General features: G+C 35.4%; 3 protein-coding genes across 5 annotated transcripts in view; 2 read left to right on the top strand and 1 right to left on the bottom strand.

Annotated features, from left to right (window-relative positions):
• The first annotated feature begins 5,232 nt into the window (after positions 1 to 5,232).
• Positions 5,233 to 7,152, top strand: LOC132094788 (probable inactive tRNA-specific adenosine deaminase-like protein 3). Of its 2 annotated transcripts, none has more exons than XM_059499429.1 (2): positions 5,233 to 5,361; positions 5,855 to 7,152. In XM_059499429.1, the coding sequence occupies exon 2, from the start codon at positions 5,901 to 5,903 to the stop codon at positions 6,915 to 6,917; it is 1,017 nt and encodes a 338-aa protein (XP_059355412.1). In that variant the 5' UTR covers positions 5,233 to 5,361; positions 5,855 to 5,900; the 3' UTR covers positions 6,918 to 7,152. The 2 variants fall into 2 exon arrangements, with proteins under 2 accessions (XP_059355412.1, XP_059355411.1); XM_059499428.1 differs by having other exon boundaries at positions 5,241 to 5,426; positions 5,855 to 7,149.
• Positions 7,153 to 7,601: 449 nt separating this feature from the next.
• Positions 7,602 to 13,039, bottom strand: ormdl1 (ORMDL sphingolipid biosynthesis regulator 1). Its single transcript, XM_059500437.1, has 4 exons — positions 12,894 to 13,039; positions 10,462 to 10,644; positions 8,903 to 9,054; positions 7,602 to 8,675 (listed from the first exon to the last, which is right to left on the bottom strand). The coding sequence occupies exons 2-4, from the start codon at positions 10,633 to 10,635 to the stop codon at positions 8,540 to 8,542; spliced, it is 462 nt and encodes a 153-aa protein (XP_059356420.1). The 5' UTR covers positions 10,636 to 10,644; positions 12,894 to 13,039; the 3' UTR covers positions 7,602 to 8,539.
• Positions 13,040 to 13,351: 312 nt separating this feature from the next.
• Positions 13,352 to 18,032, top strand: part of pms1 (PMS1 homolog 1, mismatch repair system component) — a 29,099-nt gene continuing 24,418 nt past the window's right edge. For both annotated transcript variants that reach the window (XM_059500436.1, XM_059500435.1), the window contains exons 1-6: positions 13,352 to 13,485; positions 13,663 to 13,804; positions 14,029 to 14,211; positions 14,763 to 14,865; positions 14,943 to 15,106; positions 17,021 to 17,137. In XM_059500436.1, coding sequence (XP_059356419.1) covers positions 13,673 to 13,804; positions 14,029 to 14,211; positions 14,763 to 14,865; positions 14,943 to 15,106; positions 17,021 to 17,137 — 699 coding nt within the window. In that variant the 5' untranslated portion in view covers positions 13,352 to 13,485; positions 13,663 to 13,672. The remainder of the gene's footprint in view (positions 13,486 to 13,662; positions 13,805 to 14,028; positions 14,212 to 14,762; positions 14,866 to 14,942; positions 15,107 to 17,020; positions 17,138 to 18,032) is intronic.

Below are 18,032 nucleotides of genomic sequence, written 5' to 3'. Positions count from 1 at the left end.
GTAGGACATGCCCTTTTAACAGCATGTCAAGAGTTTATCCTCAGTTTTAATGGGCCGGGGGAAGTTTGATTGCAGCATCTTTAACTTCTGAAGTGATGTCTAATCCAAGTGGTGCCCTAAAAATGAATAGAAAATTTCATTATCATAAACAATCAGTGCTGGGCAGATTACTTACCAGCTATCTGTTACGTCACAAAAAATATGATGAAAATTTGAAATGTAATCTATTAGATTACACATTTCTGGTCAGACAATATTTGATGACTTTTGACCTATGATTTAAATAGGATTATTTTGTATCTCACTGTCAAAAATATAAAGAGAAACAACATGTTCCATTCTTTGTTATCAACAACAAGAAGTGCATTAAATATCACATTACATCAGAGTTTCCTAAAGTGGGGTTTCTGAGTTGATGGAAAGCTAATACTTAAAGGGTTAGTTCACCCAAATAGCAAAATTATGTCAGTAATAACTTCATGTTGTTCCAAACCCGTGAGACCTCCGTTTATCTTTGGAACACAGTTTAAGATATTAAATTAATAAAATCTGAAAAATGCAACTAAAAATAAATAAATACATGATTTCAAAATATAAATGTTAAAAAGACTAAAAAGATATAATTTATTTAATAAAAGATTACAAAGATAAACTTTTTTTTGAAAAAAAAAATGACATTAACCCATACAATGTGCACAGTAAGACCAGAAACATGTATTGAAAATATAAATAAGTCAAATTTATTTACCGACAAAGCAAATGTCATTTTAAATTACTTGGGTTCATAGTTGACATCCTGGGTATAGGACACTATCCCCTTTCTTTGCTTTAGTCTCTCTATATCATTCCTAACAACAATAGTAAGGACAAAAGTCAACAAGCTGTAAGGCAAAATTTTGTCGAAGGGCAAAGCAGATGCAATCCAGTGGCATCTGTGACAATTTTAAGAGTCTGTCTGATGTATTCATTACTTGCTTCTCCTCCGGAAACAACCTACAATGATGCACAAGTGGAAGAGTAGGTTGGGATAGAAAGTCTGGAGTGAAATTTCGACCAAATGTCAGTTCACCACAGGCATTCCTTTGGTTTAAGTTTTTAAATATTGTAAAATGATTAAGCTAAGCTTGAGTTAATTTTAAAATGAAATGCCACAGCCAGGTCCTGGAGTGCTGAGAACTTACCAGAGTTGGATTATGCTGTATTAGAAGACCTTTGGATTTACAGAACAAAATGGCACGATGTGTTCGTTTGGCTATATGAGATGCCACGGTGTGTTGTGAGGCAGCAGCGATGTCATTAACACATGATAATAACTGTGCTTTTTCAACACCTGAGGAAACATAACATTACGGTATTATAATAACTGGAATGCAAACACACGGTGTATGTATATCCCTAAACTACGGGTGAGACCAGGCTTCACTGTTATGACTATAGCTGTGAGTTCACTGGGTTCAATGCCACTTCTGTCCAAGGCCTCCTGGACAACTCTAGAGATGTTTTCTCTGTGTAAGCCTTGGGCCACAGCTGGGATAATTCCACCCGCACTGTAAGAGAATGAATGAATAAAGTGAAGTGAAGTGAAGTGACATTCAGCCAAGTATGGTAACCCATACTCAGAATTTGTGCTCTGCATTTAACCCATCCGAAATGCACACACACAGAGCAGTGAACACACACACACACACTGTGAGCACACACCCGGAGCAGTGGGCAGCCATTTATGCTGCGGCGCCCGGGGAGCAGTTGTGGGTTCGATGCCTTGCTCAAGGGCACCTAAGTCGTGGTATTGAGGGTGGAGAGAGAACTGTACATGCACTCCCCCCACCCACAATTCCTGCCGGCCCGGGACTCGAACTCACAACCTTTCGATTGGGAGTCCGACTCTCTAACCATTAGGCCACGACTTCCCCATAATGCACCATAATGCACCATAATACAGCAGTCATTTTTATCCTTACATTATGTATATAAAGCTATATTTTAACCAACTTTTTGCTATTTTGGGAATTTATATACATAGTCCAGACCTGAAAATAACCTAAACACAAAATGTACAAAAACATACTAAAAGTTTAGTTTGGATGACAGAATTCACAAAAAAATATTCTAATTTAGTAGTTTAGGTAATAAACATACCAATCCATTACTAGCACTACTCTCTAAAAGCCTGCCAACTTCCAGTGTGAAAATTAAAAAGTGTTTCTTCTCAGAAGTAAAATAATAGCAGAATATCCAAGCTTTTTTTTCTTTCTTGATACAATTACAGTGAATAGTTCACAGTTGTTATTTTCAGTGAATAATGACTTATCTGTTTTTTAAAGCTACTGTATTGCTTAAAATGTGAAGTCAGTGTCTTTTTTTGTTAAAAATGAAGACTTAAAAAGTTTTTTGTGATTTGAAACAAGACTGACATAAAAGATCAATATTAGATGAAAACTTAAATAAAATTAAGTGCCAATTAAGTGAAATAAAATGGTAAAGTTGAAGTACTAAAATTACTTAAACATTGAATAAAAATACCTTTAATAACATGTAAATAAAAAAAGAATAAAAATGACAAAAGCAGTTAACAAAACTAAACCTTTAAAATATGAAAAAATCTATTTAAAAATATATGTAAAAACAGCTTTAAATACGGTGCACAAGTCACATGGAACACTCATGATGAATCTTTTTTTTTAGAGCTTTGAACACTGTGATGGTAAATAAATGACCTCAGAATGGCCTTTTTGAGAGAACTGTTCCTTTAGGATCAGTGTTGGGGAGTAACTAGTTACATGTAACGGCGTTACGTAATTTAATTACAAAATTATTGTAACTGTAATTAGTTACAGTTACTACGAAAAAATGAGTAATTAAATTACAGTTACTTATGAAATTTTTAACGATTACAAAGGGGATTACATTTGAATATTTACACACATCCACATACAGATTTAACTGATTTCTTTCCCAAATTGCACTGACTATTCTGAGACATATCGCCCTAATAATTTCCGGGATGCGGAAACACAGTCTGGTTTGTAGAATCCAGTCATAAAAACAAAATGCCTAACGCGGACGGAATATGCCACATTTTGGATGACTAAATCAAAAGTAGGTCAGTACACTTGAATCAAAACTTGACATCGACTAGTGTCTGTGAATATTAAGCCCCAAAAATGCAATATATGACTCCTGCACGTTCTGCGTGTCTGTGGAAATCAGGCGCGGACTGGACACCGGGAGAACCGGGACAACTCCCGGTGGCCTTGCAGCCGATTTTGCCCCACTATTTAATATCATTATTGTATAATTGCCTGCCGAATGTACTAAAGCGATCATTTGCGAATCAGCCATTTGATAATTAAATCTCTAATAAGTCATGAATTGTTAGTCATGACTCGCGCGCTCTCCGCGCCTCCGACAAACGGTTTGGATCAGACTCAGAGTAATCAATGCGAGAGAGAGAGCGAGAGAGAGAGAGAGAGAGAGAGAGAGAGAGAGAGAGACAGAGAGAGAGAGAGAGAGAGTGGACTGCTGGAGCAGAGAAGCAGAACTATACTGTTCAGGGTTTCAGGTCAGTTTCATCTGTAAAGATGCTTTTTTGTCTTTGTTTTTTTATTTATTTAATCAAGCAGCAGCACGTTGCTCATCAGTCATCACTCAAAATACTATATAAAGGACATCATTATTATCTGTTGTAATGTTACAGTAGGAATTTAGCTGAAAAAAATCAGATTTTTTCATAGGTTTAGGGGGAGCTACGACAGACAACAACACAACCCTTACGAAAATTAACATTTTAATATTTAACTATAAATCCAGAGAAAATGGTTACTATTGTTTAACTGTGATAACCAAAAATGAAAAATTATTTTACAAATGTATTTATTTAAAAATAAATACAAATCCATTTGCAAAAAAACAAAAACAAAACAAGGTTATTTTACTTTTATATAGGCTAATAAAAGCATGGTAATTTTTTGTAAGGGAAAAACATGACTCGTGTACAGTATTAGGATTTTTCTATAAAGACATTGTAGTATTGTATAGTATTGTATTGTAAAGTATAGTTTTGTTCAATCTTGAGTATTAAAGTCACGAGAGAGATGGATAACAGGGCAAAATAAAGAGACTGAAGAGAAAAATGGAAGTGAAGGTGCAGTTCAGGAGAGAACTTTAAATTATTTTGCATGTCCCCAAATTAAAGATTTAAACCTTTTTTTATGTCAGGTCCATACAAAAAAATAGTTTTTTCCATGAATTTGTTTGTATGAGTTTGAATTTTCCAGTCTGAATTTTTTTCCCAGTCCGCTCCTCCTGTAAATTAATGGCAAAGACATGGTTTCATTTACTACACATAGGCCTACTGAAACTCGCAGTGTTTTCAACCTCTGCCGCCTCAATATAGGAGTACACGAGCACATAAACATAATTTCTAGAACTGCGCTGTGTCACTTAATGTGCATTTTACTTATTTTGAGAAAACTATCATCATATACAAAGAGACAGCAGTTTAAAAAAAACACCAATGTTTCAGGAGTTTATTACACAGAATACGGCACATGCTTATTAGATAACTGTATTTAAGTTGATGTATATGCTTTTATTTATTATTCTTTAATTTTCACAAATTTAGAAAAGTAATCAAAAAGTACTCAAAAGTAATTAGTTACATTACTTTAATAAAGTAATTGAAAAAGTTACACTACTATTACATTTTAAACAGGGTAACTTGTAATCTGTAACCTATTACATTTCCAAAGTAACCTTCCCAACACTGTTTAGGATCATGAAAGCTTGTGATTAACGTTAGTCCAGCAAAGCCGCTCTGGTCTCGTCTCAATCTCCGAAACGAACCTAGAGCGCAGTGTACCGAAGCAGGAAGGCTCTCTTCTGGACGTCCTCCATTCAGAGCGCACGAGAACATGCTGATAACACTGACGCGTCTCTGGTTGATTTAACTCGATCGTAATCTGAAACTATACATAGGTTTAAACAATTCAAGTGACTCGAAAACTCCGGTAACGTATTTTCTTGTAAAACGTCATGACCCTGTATGATCAAGGCGTTACTTATAAATACACCCTACTCACAACAAATGAAAAGTTGTGTTCTGTTCGACCTTCTTTAAGATTAAAATGATAAATAGTATAATCTAAAAACAGATATCTATACCCATTTGACGAATAAATAAGTATGCTACTAATCATAGCATAACTAAACGACTAAAAAGTCTAAAAGAGCAAAACGGAACCATTATCTCTTGCGCTTGTTTCAAATGGGATAATAATACAGGAGGGATCGAGCCTCGCGTGGGAGAGATGTTTTACACTGAATTAGATGAATTCTTCACACTTGGCTGCTATAAAGAAGGTCGTTGGAAAGTGTTTTACTTATTTGATAATTAAAGTCCATTGTTTCCTCCAAATAAGACAAGGGTATAACAGCTGCACGTGTGTTATATATATATATCAATTTGTCAACTTAAAATAGTATCAATGTATTACTTTTTTTTTTACACTATCCATTTAGATACATCTCTATTACAATGTGCATGACTGTTATTTTAGTATGATAAAGATGCGTTTATAATTTTTTATATTTTGAGTAAGGTTTTATTTTCTTTGGCTATTTTCAGTTGTTTGTTTTGTATTTTTGTCATTTTTTATTAGTTATTTATGTCTATATAAGTTTATTATTTCAGGTGTAATGTAGTAATTTTAGTTAAACGAAATGTAAATGAGAAAGCTCATTTTATTTCAAGTAACATACTTTTTTTTTGTTATGGATTTATTGAACGATATCGATGAGAACATTTTGAGTCTTCAGTCAGTATAACTTTTACCTTCACATTCTGCTTTTACAGATGACATCTGGAAATCCCTGACTATCTATTAAATGAATAGAACAAGATGGAGCCACAAGCCAAAAGAAGGAAAGAAATGGACAAATATGACTCCTGGGATGTTCTTCCAGTTCTCTCTGACAGACAGTCGCGGGACACTGAATTGTTGTTGGCCTACGCGGCACCCATCATCGAGAAAAGACAAACATCTCGCCTGGTCAAAGAGCTTTCCCTGATCTATCCTTTACCCGGTCTGCAACACATAAAAAGAGTGAGGGCTTGCAAAGACAAAAGCACTTCTCATCCATTGGAGGTCATTGTGTGTTTGGCCAGTGATGTGCAGGTGATAGACTGCAAAAGAGTCATGCTAGCTGATCTGCTTCACTCACAGTCTTTAGACTCCAGTGGTTTGGGAGAACCTTTCCTTGTCGAAATACCTGCCAATCCTCCTCTGACCAGACCGCAGTTTGAAAAAGCTAATAAACACTGGCCCACATCATTCCACGAGGACAAACAAGTGACGTCTGCTCTGAGAGGCCAGTTATTCACTGCTGATCAGAAAGCTAAAATGCAAAAGTACATGACGGCAGCTGTAGAGGCTGCGAAAATCAGCAGGAAGTTGGGAATGGATGCGGTGGGTGCCGTGATTGTTGACCCAGAATCTGAGCAGATTGTTGCTGTGGGTCATGACTGTAAGCATGGCTCTCATCCTCTCCATCACGCTGTCATGGTCTGTATTGATCTGGTGGCCTGTGGGCAAGGAGGAGGTGCCTACAGTTATGAGAAATATCCAGCCTGTCAGTTTAGCAGCTCTGAGTCCTTTAGGAATGCTTGCAATGCTAAAGAAACCGGTCTGCCTTACATCTGCACTGGATATGACCTCTACGTCACTCGAGAGCCGTGCGTGATGTGTGCAATGGCTTTGGTGCACTCAAGAATCAACAGAGTGTTTTATGGAGCGCACTCTCCAGATGGTGCCTTGGGAACCAAGTATAAAATTCACTGCCAAAAAGATTTAAATCATCACTTTGAAGTGTTCAAAGGTGTGATGCTAAATGCATGTGAGACTTTACATAAAAACTGATTTTTTTTTAATAATTAAGAGGAAATATTACATTGACATTTATGATGACATTTTAATTGTTTTTACATTTCTAACTACAGCCAAATGTTTAAGACCATAATAAAAAGTATAAAAAATTGTTGTCTACCTTTATATTTCGTATTCAATTTATCAGACCATAAAATCATGTGTCTTTTATGTGACACATTAATCTGCACAACAGTTTCCAACATTAGAGTAAGAAATGTTTCATGAGCACCACATCTGCATATTTGTATGATTTCTGAAGAATCATGCGACACTTAAATTTCTGATTTGACATCACCAGAATCAAATACATTTTTAAATACAATAAAATGGAAAAGTTATTTTAATAAAAAAAAAATCTAAATGTTACAGTATTTTTGTTTAAATGAATCCAGCAAGGAAAGAAACTTTCTTAATAATTAGGAAATATTTCCAACCTCATCTTTTTTAATGTTTCATGATTGTATGAGTTTATGATTTAAATTAAATGTATTTCCTATTTCACACAATACATTTTTCTAGTGAACAACAGAGTTTCTAATACTTTGCAAAGTTTTATTTGTTTGCAGCATGTCATGCAACACACCACATACTATGTTCATACCTTTTCTCAAAACAAAAGGACTAAACAATTGGCACAGTTCTAGCCTTCGTAAATATTGGCAAAAGACAATAAAGTGGAAGAATTCAAATAGTTTAATGGGTCTATGTTACAGTTTCTCAACTTCAATAATACTGTGACGGAAAAGAGCAAAGAAACATGATAGTTTGCTGAAGCTTGGTAATGATCCAGACATTTAAAATGACACCGAAATTGAGCTGAAAGTCAACATGAAATATTCAGATTCAAACAGAAGCGAAAAAAATGTAGGGAAGAACTCGATGTCTTGTTTCAGGGCAGAGAAAGCTGTTTTAAAAAAATCATAAGGAAATGTTCTTTGAAATAATGTACACTGATAAAATGTGCAAAATGCGACCGGAAATAAGTATTAAATTCAGAAAGTTCTATTTCTGATTTCATGTCGACTAATGAATGTGAAGGTACTTAAAAGCCTAAAAGTTTAAGCAAGACATTAACTAAACAAAACTACACCATATTGTGATGAACAACTATTTTTCAGAAAATCATGCAAACTGACTTTTTATTTGTCTCTGAAGCAATGATAACATTAACGAAACAGCAGAAAGGTTTCATGGCTTTAAATGATTCTAAAAACACATTTTGTCAATTCATGGAATTATCTATGAATGTATTCAGAAACGTGAAGTGATGCTAAAAGCATAAAACTATCTTAGTGTATCAGTGTTGTGAGCACATTCGAACAAACAAAAATTAATTAACCATGAAACCTGGGCCAGCCCAGATCCACGAGGATCACAAAACAACTAACCAAAAAACATTAAATATCTTAAGTTATTAATGCTTGCGGAATTGTCCTCCTAACATGTCCCTACAACAATTTCTCAAGATATATCAAACAAAGAGACTCACAATAACACAGACTGTACAAAACTGCTAAGTGTACACAAGTGCGGTACAAAGTACAAAGGGGTAATCTCCTCTCTCACATCAGACAACAGCTCTGAAGTTGGTCTGCTGCCTCAGAACACTGGCCTTAATACTTGTTTATTCCAAAGATCCTGACTCCATGGAGTTGTGGCAGTTTCGGGATGAGAACACTCAAAAGCGAAGCGGTGTTTATCACAAAATGAGCTGTGTCGTATTTCGTGTAAAAGCTGGCGAGAAAATACCTGCAAAGAAAAGAACTAAGTGTTACACACTTCAAAATAAGTCGAGCATCTTATATGATAAAGGTCTTTAATGACCCAAAAAATTGTGAGTTTTTTTGACATTTGGTGAGTATTAAGATGAAATAGTACCGTATATAAGCAATAGCAATTTAAAAACCTATATCAGGTCTGTTAAACATTACTTTGAGAGGGTAAACGTTGTGCAAAAGATGGCAAAAATAACTTACAAAATGATTGGTGAGATTGTAAAGAATTTTCTAGATGATGTGAACTGTACTCCGTAGTCCAGCTGTTCCCAGTGTGTGAGAAGTCTTGCCTTGCCCTGGTCTGGGGTTTCAAATGGAGTGCCTTTCACTGCATGCATAAACACATACATACCCTGCGGGAAGATAGAAAGATGATCCAAATGTCACACCATTCTCAAATGCTGTAACGAAATATTAAAGGGATAGTTCACTCAAAAAAGAAAATTCTTTTCATTTACTTACTCTCAAGTCATTCCAAACCTGCATGAGGTTAGGTTGATCTTCTAAACACATATTCAAATGGCATTTGAGTGGCTTAATAAGTGTTATGAAAAGATATGATGACATTGTATTATGATCAGATTTAATTGAGGCTTTTATTTACATCTAAACAGTGCTCAACACACATACAGAGCAAATCAAACACCAGCATCAAGCTTCTTTGCTTGCCATATGCTTGCACAAAACCAGTCTTAAGTCGCTGGGGTATATTTTTAGCAATAGCCATAAAAACTTTGTATGGGTCAAAATGATAAATTTTTCATTAGGAGTAAAGAAGTAAAGATCCTGTTTCATGAAGATATTTTGTAAATGTCCTACTTTTAATATATCAAAACTTAATTTTTGATTAGTAATATGCATTGCTAAGAATTCATTTGGACAACTTCAAAGGTGATTTTCTCAGTATTATGATTTTTTTTGCACCCTCAGATTCCAGATTTTCAAATAGTTGTATCTCAGCCAAAAATAGTCCGATCCTAATAAACCATAGATCAATGGAAAGCTTATTTATTCAGGTGATGTATAAATCTCAATTTTGAAACATCTATACTTAAGACCATGGTCACATATGGAATGCAAATGTATGCATTTATGTCTATTAAAGCCTAAATTAGACTTGTTCATAATATAAAGCAACTTATGACCTTCTTGATCTAAATTTTAGATACTTTTAATTAAGGGACAGAAAGCTCTCTGGTTTCAATAAAAAGATCTTAATTTGTATTTCAAAGATTAACCAAAGTTTGGGTTTGGAATGACATGGGGGCGAGTAACTGATGACAGGGTTGTCATTTATGGGTAAATTAAATGATCTTATTACACTTAAATGGACAGATGAAGAATGAACGTCAAAGCGTTTCAGAACAACACTGAACCTTACACACTTCCACATGGACAAACAACATTTTTTCAAGATTATTTTAGTTAACTATTCTAACACTGACTTTTAACAATTCACAAAATCTCTTTGCAAATGAGATTTGAGAGCTTTACTTCCCTCCAATCGCTGCAGACTTACAATACTTACTAAATTTGTTTTCCACGTAAGGACAACAGAAACATTACAGTATCCCTTTATCAGAGAGCTTAAGCTTGGTTGGTGATGTCATGCTTTGACCTTGAATCTTTGTGCAAGCGAGTCCTTACATAACAATCCCACACAGACCAAGGAAGCATCAATTGTCGAGACTCCAACTGGCTTCAGGGAACCGCTGAGAAAATGACAAGCCACAGACAGGGGAATGAAACAGGACACTTACAAAATTGTGAATAACATTTGTGAGGGTCCACACAACAGGAACACTGAAGAAAGGAATGCTCAACAGTACAATGTGAAGCATTCCTACGCCGAGCGCATATGTCAGCCATATCCCTCGACTGTTCATCACACGGGTGTTTGGGTTGACTTCACTGTGGGCCACACCGACGTTCATCTTGCTTTTCTGTCCATAAACAAAGAAAAAAACAGAACACTGTAAAACATGATTTTTAGAAGTTGTAAATAAAACAGTTTACTGGAGTGCATTTTACAAGACAAATTTAATTAGTATTTTCTATTTCAAAATTGCATATTTAATCCAGTGCCACTCGCTGTTTCTTTGTTATTGTTTGTGAAATTTACTAGCAATTTTGGTTTCGCTTTATTTTAAGGTGTCCTTGTTACAGTGTAATTATACATTTAAATACTGAGTAATTTCATGTACTTACTATATGGTTAGAGTTAGGATTAGGGTTTAATTTAGAGTTACTTGCATGTAATAATGCATTATTTATAGTGATAATAATAATAATAATAAAAAGTACATGATGTAACAGGGACACCTTAAAATAAAGTGTTACCGCAATTTGTGAGTGAAAACTGTTTCTAAACATGATTTTTAAAATGTAGTCATGTCAAGTCTGCTTTATTGCCAATTCTTCCACATGTACAGTACACGCATACAGAGAATTTAAACTGCGTTACTCTCAGACCCTTGGTGCATACAGATAAGACTAACAGTAGAACATTAAATACAGATAATAAAATATAAAGTACAACTATACAAATAGGTCATGTAAAAAAGAAAGATTAGTAAAGCAGCACAAGGCACATAGCAGATAGAGTGCAAACCAGTGAAGTAAACAGTGCAGATATAATGATTGTAGTGCAAAAGAGCTTATTTAGTCTAATTAAAGTGTCAATGCTGAATGAGGTAGTGAGCAGATCAATGCTGTACAAAGTGTCTGGCACAGGTTCCAGACTGAGTGTTTGTGGGAGCTGGTGGGGGGTTGGGGGGAGCTGAGGTTCAGAGGTCAAAATGGAACCTCTGAGTCAAATAATACATTATACACAACAAAATGTGTATAGATAAAATAATTAAATTATAAAAAACTGATTACTTAATTGTTAATTAAATAAAACATGATCCAATGAATACATAAAATAATCAATAATTAAAACATTTTGTATTTAAAAAAAATATATTTTTAAAGAAATTATTAAAAAAAAGAACCAACATTTTTTTTTCATCAGAACTAAAAGTAACATTTCAGTGTCTGAATCTATTTAGTCTAGTCTGAGTCTAGTTAATGTCAGTGAAATGAGATGTAAAACTAATTGTTATCCATTCAAATGAACGATCATTTATGCACTACTAAAATCTACAATCTATAGTTGTTTTATGGCTTTAAAAGTAACAGTAAAGAGTGGAAGCTGTCTTACAGATGATGTCTCTTCTGCCAACAGAAGCATGTTCACAAACACACAATGGGGTGATTCTTCATAGCACTTTGCCCCTAATGCATTACTGTTCATGCTGGCCAACTTATTCAAATTATGTGTAAGAGTTCGGTTCTTCTTTGGAAGAGCAAAAGGGGGGATAGTGACATTTCACAGGCTGTTTGGTTTGGTTGTTTCTCATCTCATGAATTCTCACCAAAATCAATTACTTTCCTTATGTTACGATTAAAGAAAAATTCCACAACAAAATTACATTATTTCTTTTTCATTACCCCCCCCCCTCCTCTTATTATTACTCTCATACAAATACATGCAATGAAAGCAAAACAGATTGAGGTCAAAGGTTTAAATACTGCTACGATTATCTGTCAATAACCACTCAATTGATTCTCCTTTAAATATGATTCACTCTTTGATTGTGTAAAATATGTAATATGTTTTTTAACATCCACTGAGACAGCAAGACAGTTAAGAGGAAGTAATATCGAATAGATGCTGCTAGTAAGTAGCTTCACGTTAACGATAAAGACAGCAGGCCGAGCATTCACATTAAAAAAAAAAATTACATAAAAATTAATGTTTTTTTTCAGTAGCAGCTGCAGGAGATAAACAAGTCCATGACACAGATAGAGTTAGCAGCACAGCTACAGAACAAGCCACAGTCTTATTCCTGCACAGCTTACTGTCTTCTTTCATTTAACCTCTTTAATAACAGTCTTTAGACATGCTTATTCTGCAGTGTGTGCTATTATAGTGAGTTCCTTTAGGTTTTGCGCATGAGCAATGCTCTTTATTTAGCATCAGCTGCTTTCATAACAAACACCAGTTGCTTTTGTTTCACTCTACTTCCATTAAACACCTCAAACATCAATAAAAGCACTTAAATCCCCCTTTTATCGGACAAGTTTGGACCATTTGGCTTTAAAGTAGCTGCACAAATGAGTTGGCTTCATAAGAGTTAAGTAACGGTACCTTGTTTGGGTTCGGGTGAAGCAGGCTGGAGCGCTGCCGGCCTCCACTGCGCGCACTGCGGTCTGACTCACCGCACACATTCCGCTAGCCCAACGGCTATTGCGGCTAACGGGATTACGAGCGCAAACCTCGCGAGATTGGCGCAACACGCCCACCAAAAGGGATGATGTTTACAAAAATGAAACACCAAATCATTTTATGATATAAAATATATATTTATATATATTTATAATACGGTAAGAATTGGGTTGCTATTATTTAGTCAGTTAGTGTGTGGAGTTTTTTTTTGACCGTTTGTAAATATAAAACACCAATAACATGAAAACATGCTGACATATGGGCTATTTTTTTAGGATTTGCATACTTTTAAACATAGCCATAACAATTTAAAAAATGTATTGATTTATAAGCAATATAAATACAAAGACACGACGAAGAAAGAACATCCAATCAAAAGCAGAAAATGACAATGACGTCATTTAGGCGCCAGATAAGTCATGTCTACCGGAGGAAGTCTTAAAAACGTGTGACGTTCTCTTGCGTTATACATTTATTGGATAACTTTTTACGGATTATTGTTATTTTACAAAAAGTAAGTAGGAAGGTGTTTGCCCGTTTTAAATATGACTGTTTAAAGTATCAGAATGTTAATGTCACGGTTGATCATTAGTAATTTACGCTAATTTACCCTGCTGTTTTTGTCAATAATCAGCGAAGATTGACAGATTTGTGGTCATTGCTGTCTCAGTTTTTAAACCTTTCTTCTTAGGGAGCACACTATGAAGGCGCTTCCAGCCGAGACTGTGCGTCTGCTGTGCAGCTCTCAGGTTATTACATCTGTCCTGAATGTTGTCAAAGAGCTGGTGGAAAATTCACTTGATGCTGGTTCCTCAAGCCTTGAAGTCAAACTGGTAAATACATGTTTTATCAACACACATAGTGACCAGTATTAGGACACTTAAATGTATTAATGTCATTGAGTTAGACAACAAAATGTAGAACCGTTGGCATTACCTTTTTGTTTCTAGTCCAATGAGATTTATCAATTTTTTAAGCATGGCTTAAATGTTTAAATATTGTTGGGGCCACTCTTAATAGCTATTCTAAACCTATGTTCATGTTTTTTTGTTGTTAGGACAATTATGGATTGGATCGCATTGAAGTCCGAGACAATGGTTCTGGAATCAAAGCTACTGATGTTCCTGTGATGGCTGTAAAACACTACACATCTAAAATCTCCTGCCACGAAGACCTGGAGCGCCTAGAGACTTACGGCTTCAGAGGAGAGGCTCTGGCATCCATATGTGCCATATCAGAGGTTGCATCTCACTAGTTTAGATTTGATTGTATTGCTTGAGTTAGTGATGCACATAAAAAAAGGCAGCTGAAATCGTTTTTACGAAAACAATTACGGCTGATATTACAATTCTGGATTATTAATGCTGAATAATAAAATATAATAAGGTAAAATCATTTTAAATGCTGTAAAATCATTTAAGGACTGTGTTATAACGTGCAGTTTAAAAAACTATCATCTTTTGAAACCTTATAACGAATATGTTAAATTAAACGTACCTTAAAATGACTTAAATGATTAAAAATCAAGTGGAGTGATATTAAAGATGAAATTTAGTTCTAGAAGATAGCAAAAGTACAAATGGGCAGAAATTATGTGCATAGTTATTAAATATCCAGTAACTTCCAGTATCCAACCATGACTGATAAATAAAAAATGCTAATATTGGCAAATTAATCCAATGGTAGCAAAATACTGTGCATCTCCAATGAGTCCATGAGAGCCTTTTTATTCATTGAATTACAAATGTTGAAAATGGTTCTTCTGTAATTGACCATTTCTTCATCTACCAGGTGGTAATTACAACCAAAACCGCAGATGATGATTTTAGTATTCAGTATTCAGTCGATCACAATGGACAGATCGTCTCTCAAAAGCCATCACATCTTGGCGAGGGTAGGTTTCTGCTAATGCATTTTTTAATACTCTTGATTTATGGGAACAGACTGCTTCTAACCAACCTTTTCCCTCAGGCACCACTGTGTGTGCAGCAAATCTGTTCAAGAACCTCCCTGTCAGACGGCAGTATTATTCCAACACTAAGAAATGCAAAGAGGAACTGAAGAGGGTCCAGAACTTACTCATGGCCTATGCTGTTGTTAAGCCTGAGTTAAGGATCACATTGAGCCACAACAAGGTATGTTACGGCTGTCACAAGTTCTTGACTGTGCAACTACAATGTCTTTTGAGAACAAGAATAGCGGTCAAGTTGTTTTTGTTGCCCAAAGTCTGAGAAAACATGAAAAATCTGGGATCAAACCATATCAATATTAAAACATTTCATATCATATCATGATGGATAAAATGAACCTTTCACATTTTTGTCTTCAGTTAGAAGTTGCTGAAAAGTATCAGGGTGTTAAAAAAGTATTTGGTCTGTAAGCATTTTAAATGTTTTTAGAAGAAGTCTCTTATGCTTAATAATTTATTTGATCGAATACATGATATATATAAATTAATATATATTTTAAAATGTCATTTACTCCTGTGATGCAAAGCTGAATTTTTAGCAGTCATTATTGCAGTCTCAGTGTCACATGACCCTTCAGAAATAATTCTAATATGCTGATTTAATGCTTACTGTAATGCAATTATCATTATTATTATTATCAGTTTTAAGTTCAGTTATGCTGCTTAATATTTTTGGTGGAAATGGAAATACATTTTTCAGGATTTTTTGGATGAGTTTAATGTTCTAAAGAACAACATTTATTTGAAAGACATATTTTTTTAACATTATAATTCTGTTTACTGGCTATCAGTATAATAAATCCTTACTGAATAAAAGATCTTACCGTCCCTAAACCTTTGAATGGGAGCGAACATTTGACCACAAGGTGGCGTCCCACAACAAAAAATACCGTAGTATTACTCTCTAGGGTTTTACCCACATTCAGTGACATTATGATATCAGTGGTGCAAATAGTGCTCGGCTAACGTTAATTAGAACTTATGTAACTTGTTTATTGCTGTGGTTTCTTACTACTGTACTGACTCCTACTGTGCTTCCTCGTAACAGTTTCAATCTCATGTTTTAAATCCTGATATTAATCACCTAAGCAAAGCCATTCAAGTAAACAGATGTAATATAACTTTTTTAAATTATTGTTTTAAGTCCTGTAGGAAAACTCTTGAAGTTGCCTATGCAGAAAAATCCTTAATTCGAAAATCAGTGCATGTTATGATGACAGCCTGGACATTTCCAGCATTTAGACATGTCTGAACTGTCATCAGTTAGAGCGTAACCCGGAAAAGTGAACATTTCATCTGCTTCTCGTCCAAAATTAGCAATGCAACCACAGGATGAACCACTAAGCCTTCGAATCTCACACTGCCACATGATCCTAAAGTAACAAGCTAAGTGCTACAAGTTCTCTGAGTGGTTTCACAAGTCCAGTAACAGCCTGGCCTCATGATAGCATACGTATCTGGCCTTGCTCGGTGAGACCTCGCGTACCTTTCATTAAATTCATATCATTCGGGTTGTAGATCATCGGGGGAGGGCCATACACTCATTTCATGCCATCAGCACTTCCAGGCATATCTTGTATCACAAACTTTGCACTTCGCCCTGCATTGGGTTTCATGACTTCTCAAAAAGCTGTTTACTAGTCTGATCTCTTTACAGTCACCAAATTGTATATTTTAGAGAAGAGATGTGTGCTGTGGCCCGCAAGCTTTCAGAAATCAACACCTTGGATATATATACTTGCATGTGGAAGTGCCAACGACAGGCAAACGCACGGGTGTGAAAATATATGCGTAACTGCGCCCCTCACGTTGAAATGGCATTTGTGCAAATAGTTAAAAATAGTGTTTGCTTGATGCTGCCAGATGGTATGAAATCTTCATGAAAAGTTGGCAATGCTTGTCTATGCAGTGCTCCCTGCGCAGTTGCTTTTGTAATCTCCAAACATTCCCAAAAGTATAATTGTTTATTGTGAAGACTTGATTGGTGGCTAATGGCTGTTTGCGAGAATGCAATCCCACAGGTGGTCTTATTTTAGGATGACCGAAAAATAACTTGACCCGTTTTGCCGTGTTGTTACAGGCTGTGGTCTGGCAGAAGTCCAGGGTGTCGGATCACCGAACGGCCCTCATGGCCGTGCTCGGAGCAGCCTCTGTAGCCAACATGCTCCCTGTCCAGCATCACCAGGAGCAACCAGAGGTCAGTGAAGCGCTGAGAAAACACGGGCATATTTATCGTTTCTAGCGTGAGCAGTAGGGTTCCACAGATGCACCAGCTCTGGGGTTGCCATGACGGTTTGCGATAAGAAACACTTTTTTTTTTTCACAGATTGTTTTCATAAAGGAGTGTGCTTCAGGGTTCAAACAATTGGGGTTCATTACCATTGCATGTGTCTTGAGCTGACTTTAAATGTCCCTGCACTTCTGTCAGGTTGCTAAACCCAAATACTCGTGTAACAACTTAATTCCGAACGGCTTTCCTCTCCCTGGAGAGCTGTTTCTCTTTTTCCTGGCTGTGCATTCCGCAGCGATGACTTTTTGCATGAATGACTCAGCATTCTTACCCAGGTTATACCTTATATAAAGCCTTTTTAATTTTCTGGGTGGTATTCAAATATCTAGCTTATATTTGATATGTATACATAGAAATGCTGTGTTCTTTCGGGGACATCATAATCATCACACATAAAAATGTTTGAATGTCATCATTGCATAGATGTCAAAATGTCAAACCAAGGGGCATCTTCAAACAAAATTTGGATAACAATAAATACATTTTTCCTTAACTGGTAGCCTAACAATCTTTTTTTGTTTTTGCCTGAAAAGTCTATTTTTGCTATTAATTTTTTAACATAAATGCCTGATATTTTGTTATCTAATGCAACAATATTCATGCATTTTAAGGGTGACTTAAGTATCCAAATACTTTGTCTTCACTTTGAAAAAATAAATCTATTCTTATAAAATTTTAACATAAACCTTTTTTTTTGCCTAAAAAGTATATACGTTTTGGTTATTTCTTTAAAATAAATGCCTCTTTAATTAGATATTTTGTTATATCAATTTAATTGTGACTAAAGAGTCCTAATGTTTTT

This window comes from Carassius carassius, chromosome 19, assembly GCF_963082965.1.
Source record: "Carassius carassius chromosome 19, fCarCar2.1, whole genome shotgun sequence".
In the NCBI taxonomy this organism is placed as follows: Eukaryota; Metazoa; Chordata; class Actinopteri; order Cypriniformes; family Cyprinidae; genus Carassius; species Carassius carassius.
Note: the sequence above shows the minus strand (reverse complement) of the source record. Positions and strands in the feature narration are given on the sequence as shown.

Bases quoted from the DNA above. Each gene is read 5' to 3' on its own strand.
- ormdl1 (XM_059500437.1), bottom strand. From the start codon at position 10,635: ATGAACGTCGGTGTGGCCCACAGTGAAGTCAACCCAAACACCCGTGTG. The intron at 9,055-10,461 runs GTAAGTGTCCTG...ATCTTCCCGCAG, and splicing joins CAAATGTTATTCACAATTTT to GGTATGTATGTGTTTATGCA. The intron at 8,676-8,902 runs GTAAGTTATTTT...TTTTCTTTGCAG, and splicing joins ACAATCTCACCAATCATTTT to GTATTTTCTCGCCAGCTTTT.
- LOC132094788 (XM_059499429.1), top strand. From the start codon at position 5,901: ATGGAGCCACAAGCCAAAAGAAGGAAAGAAATGGACAAATATGACTCC.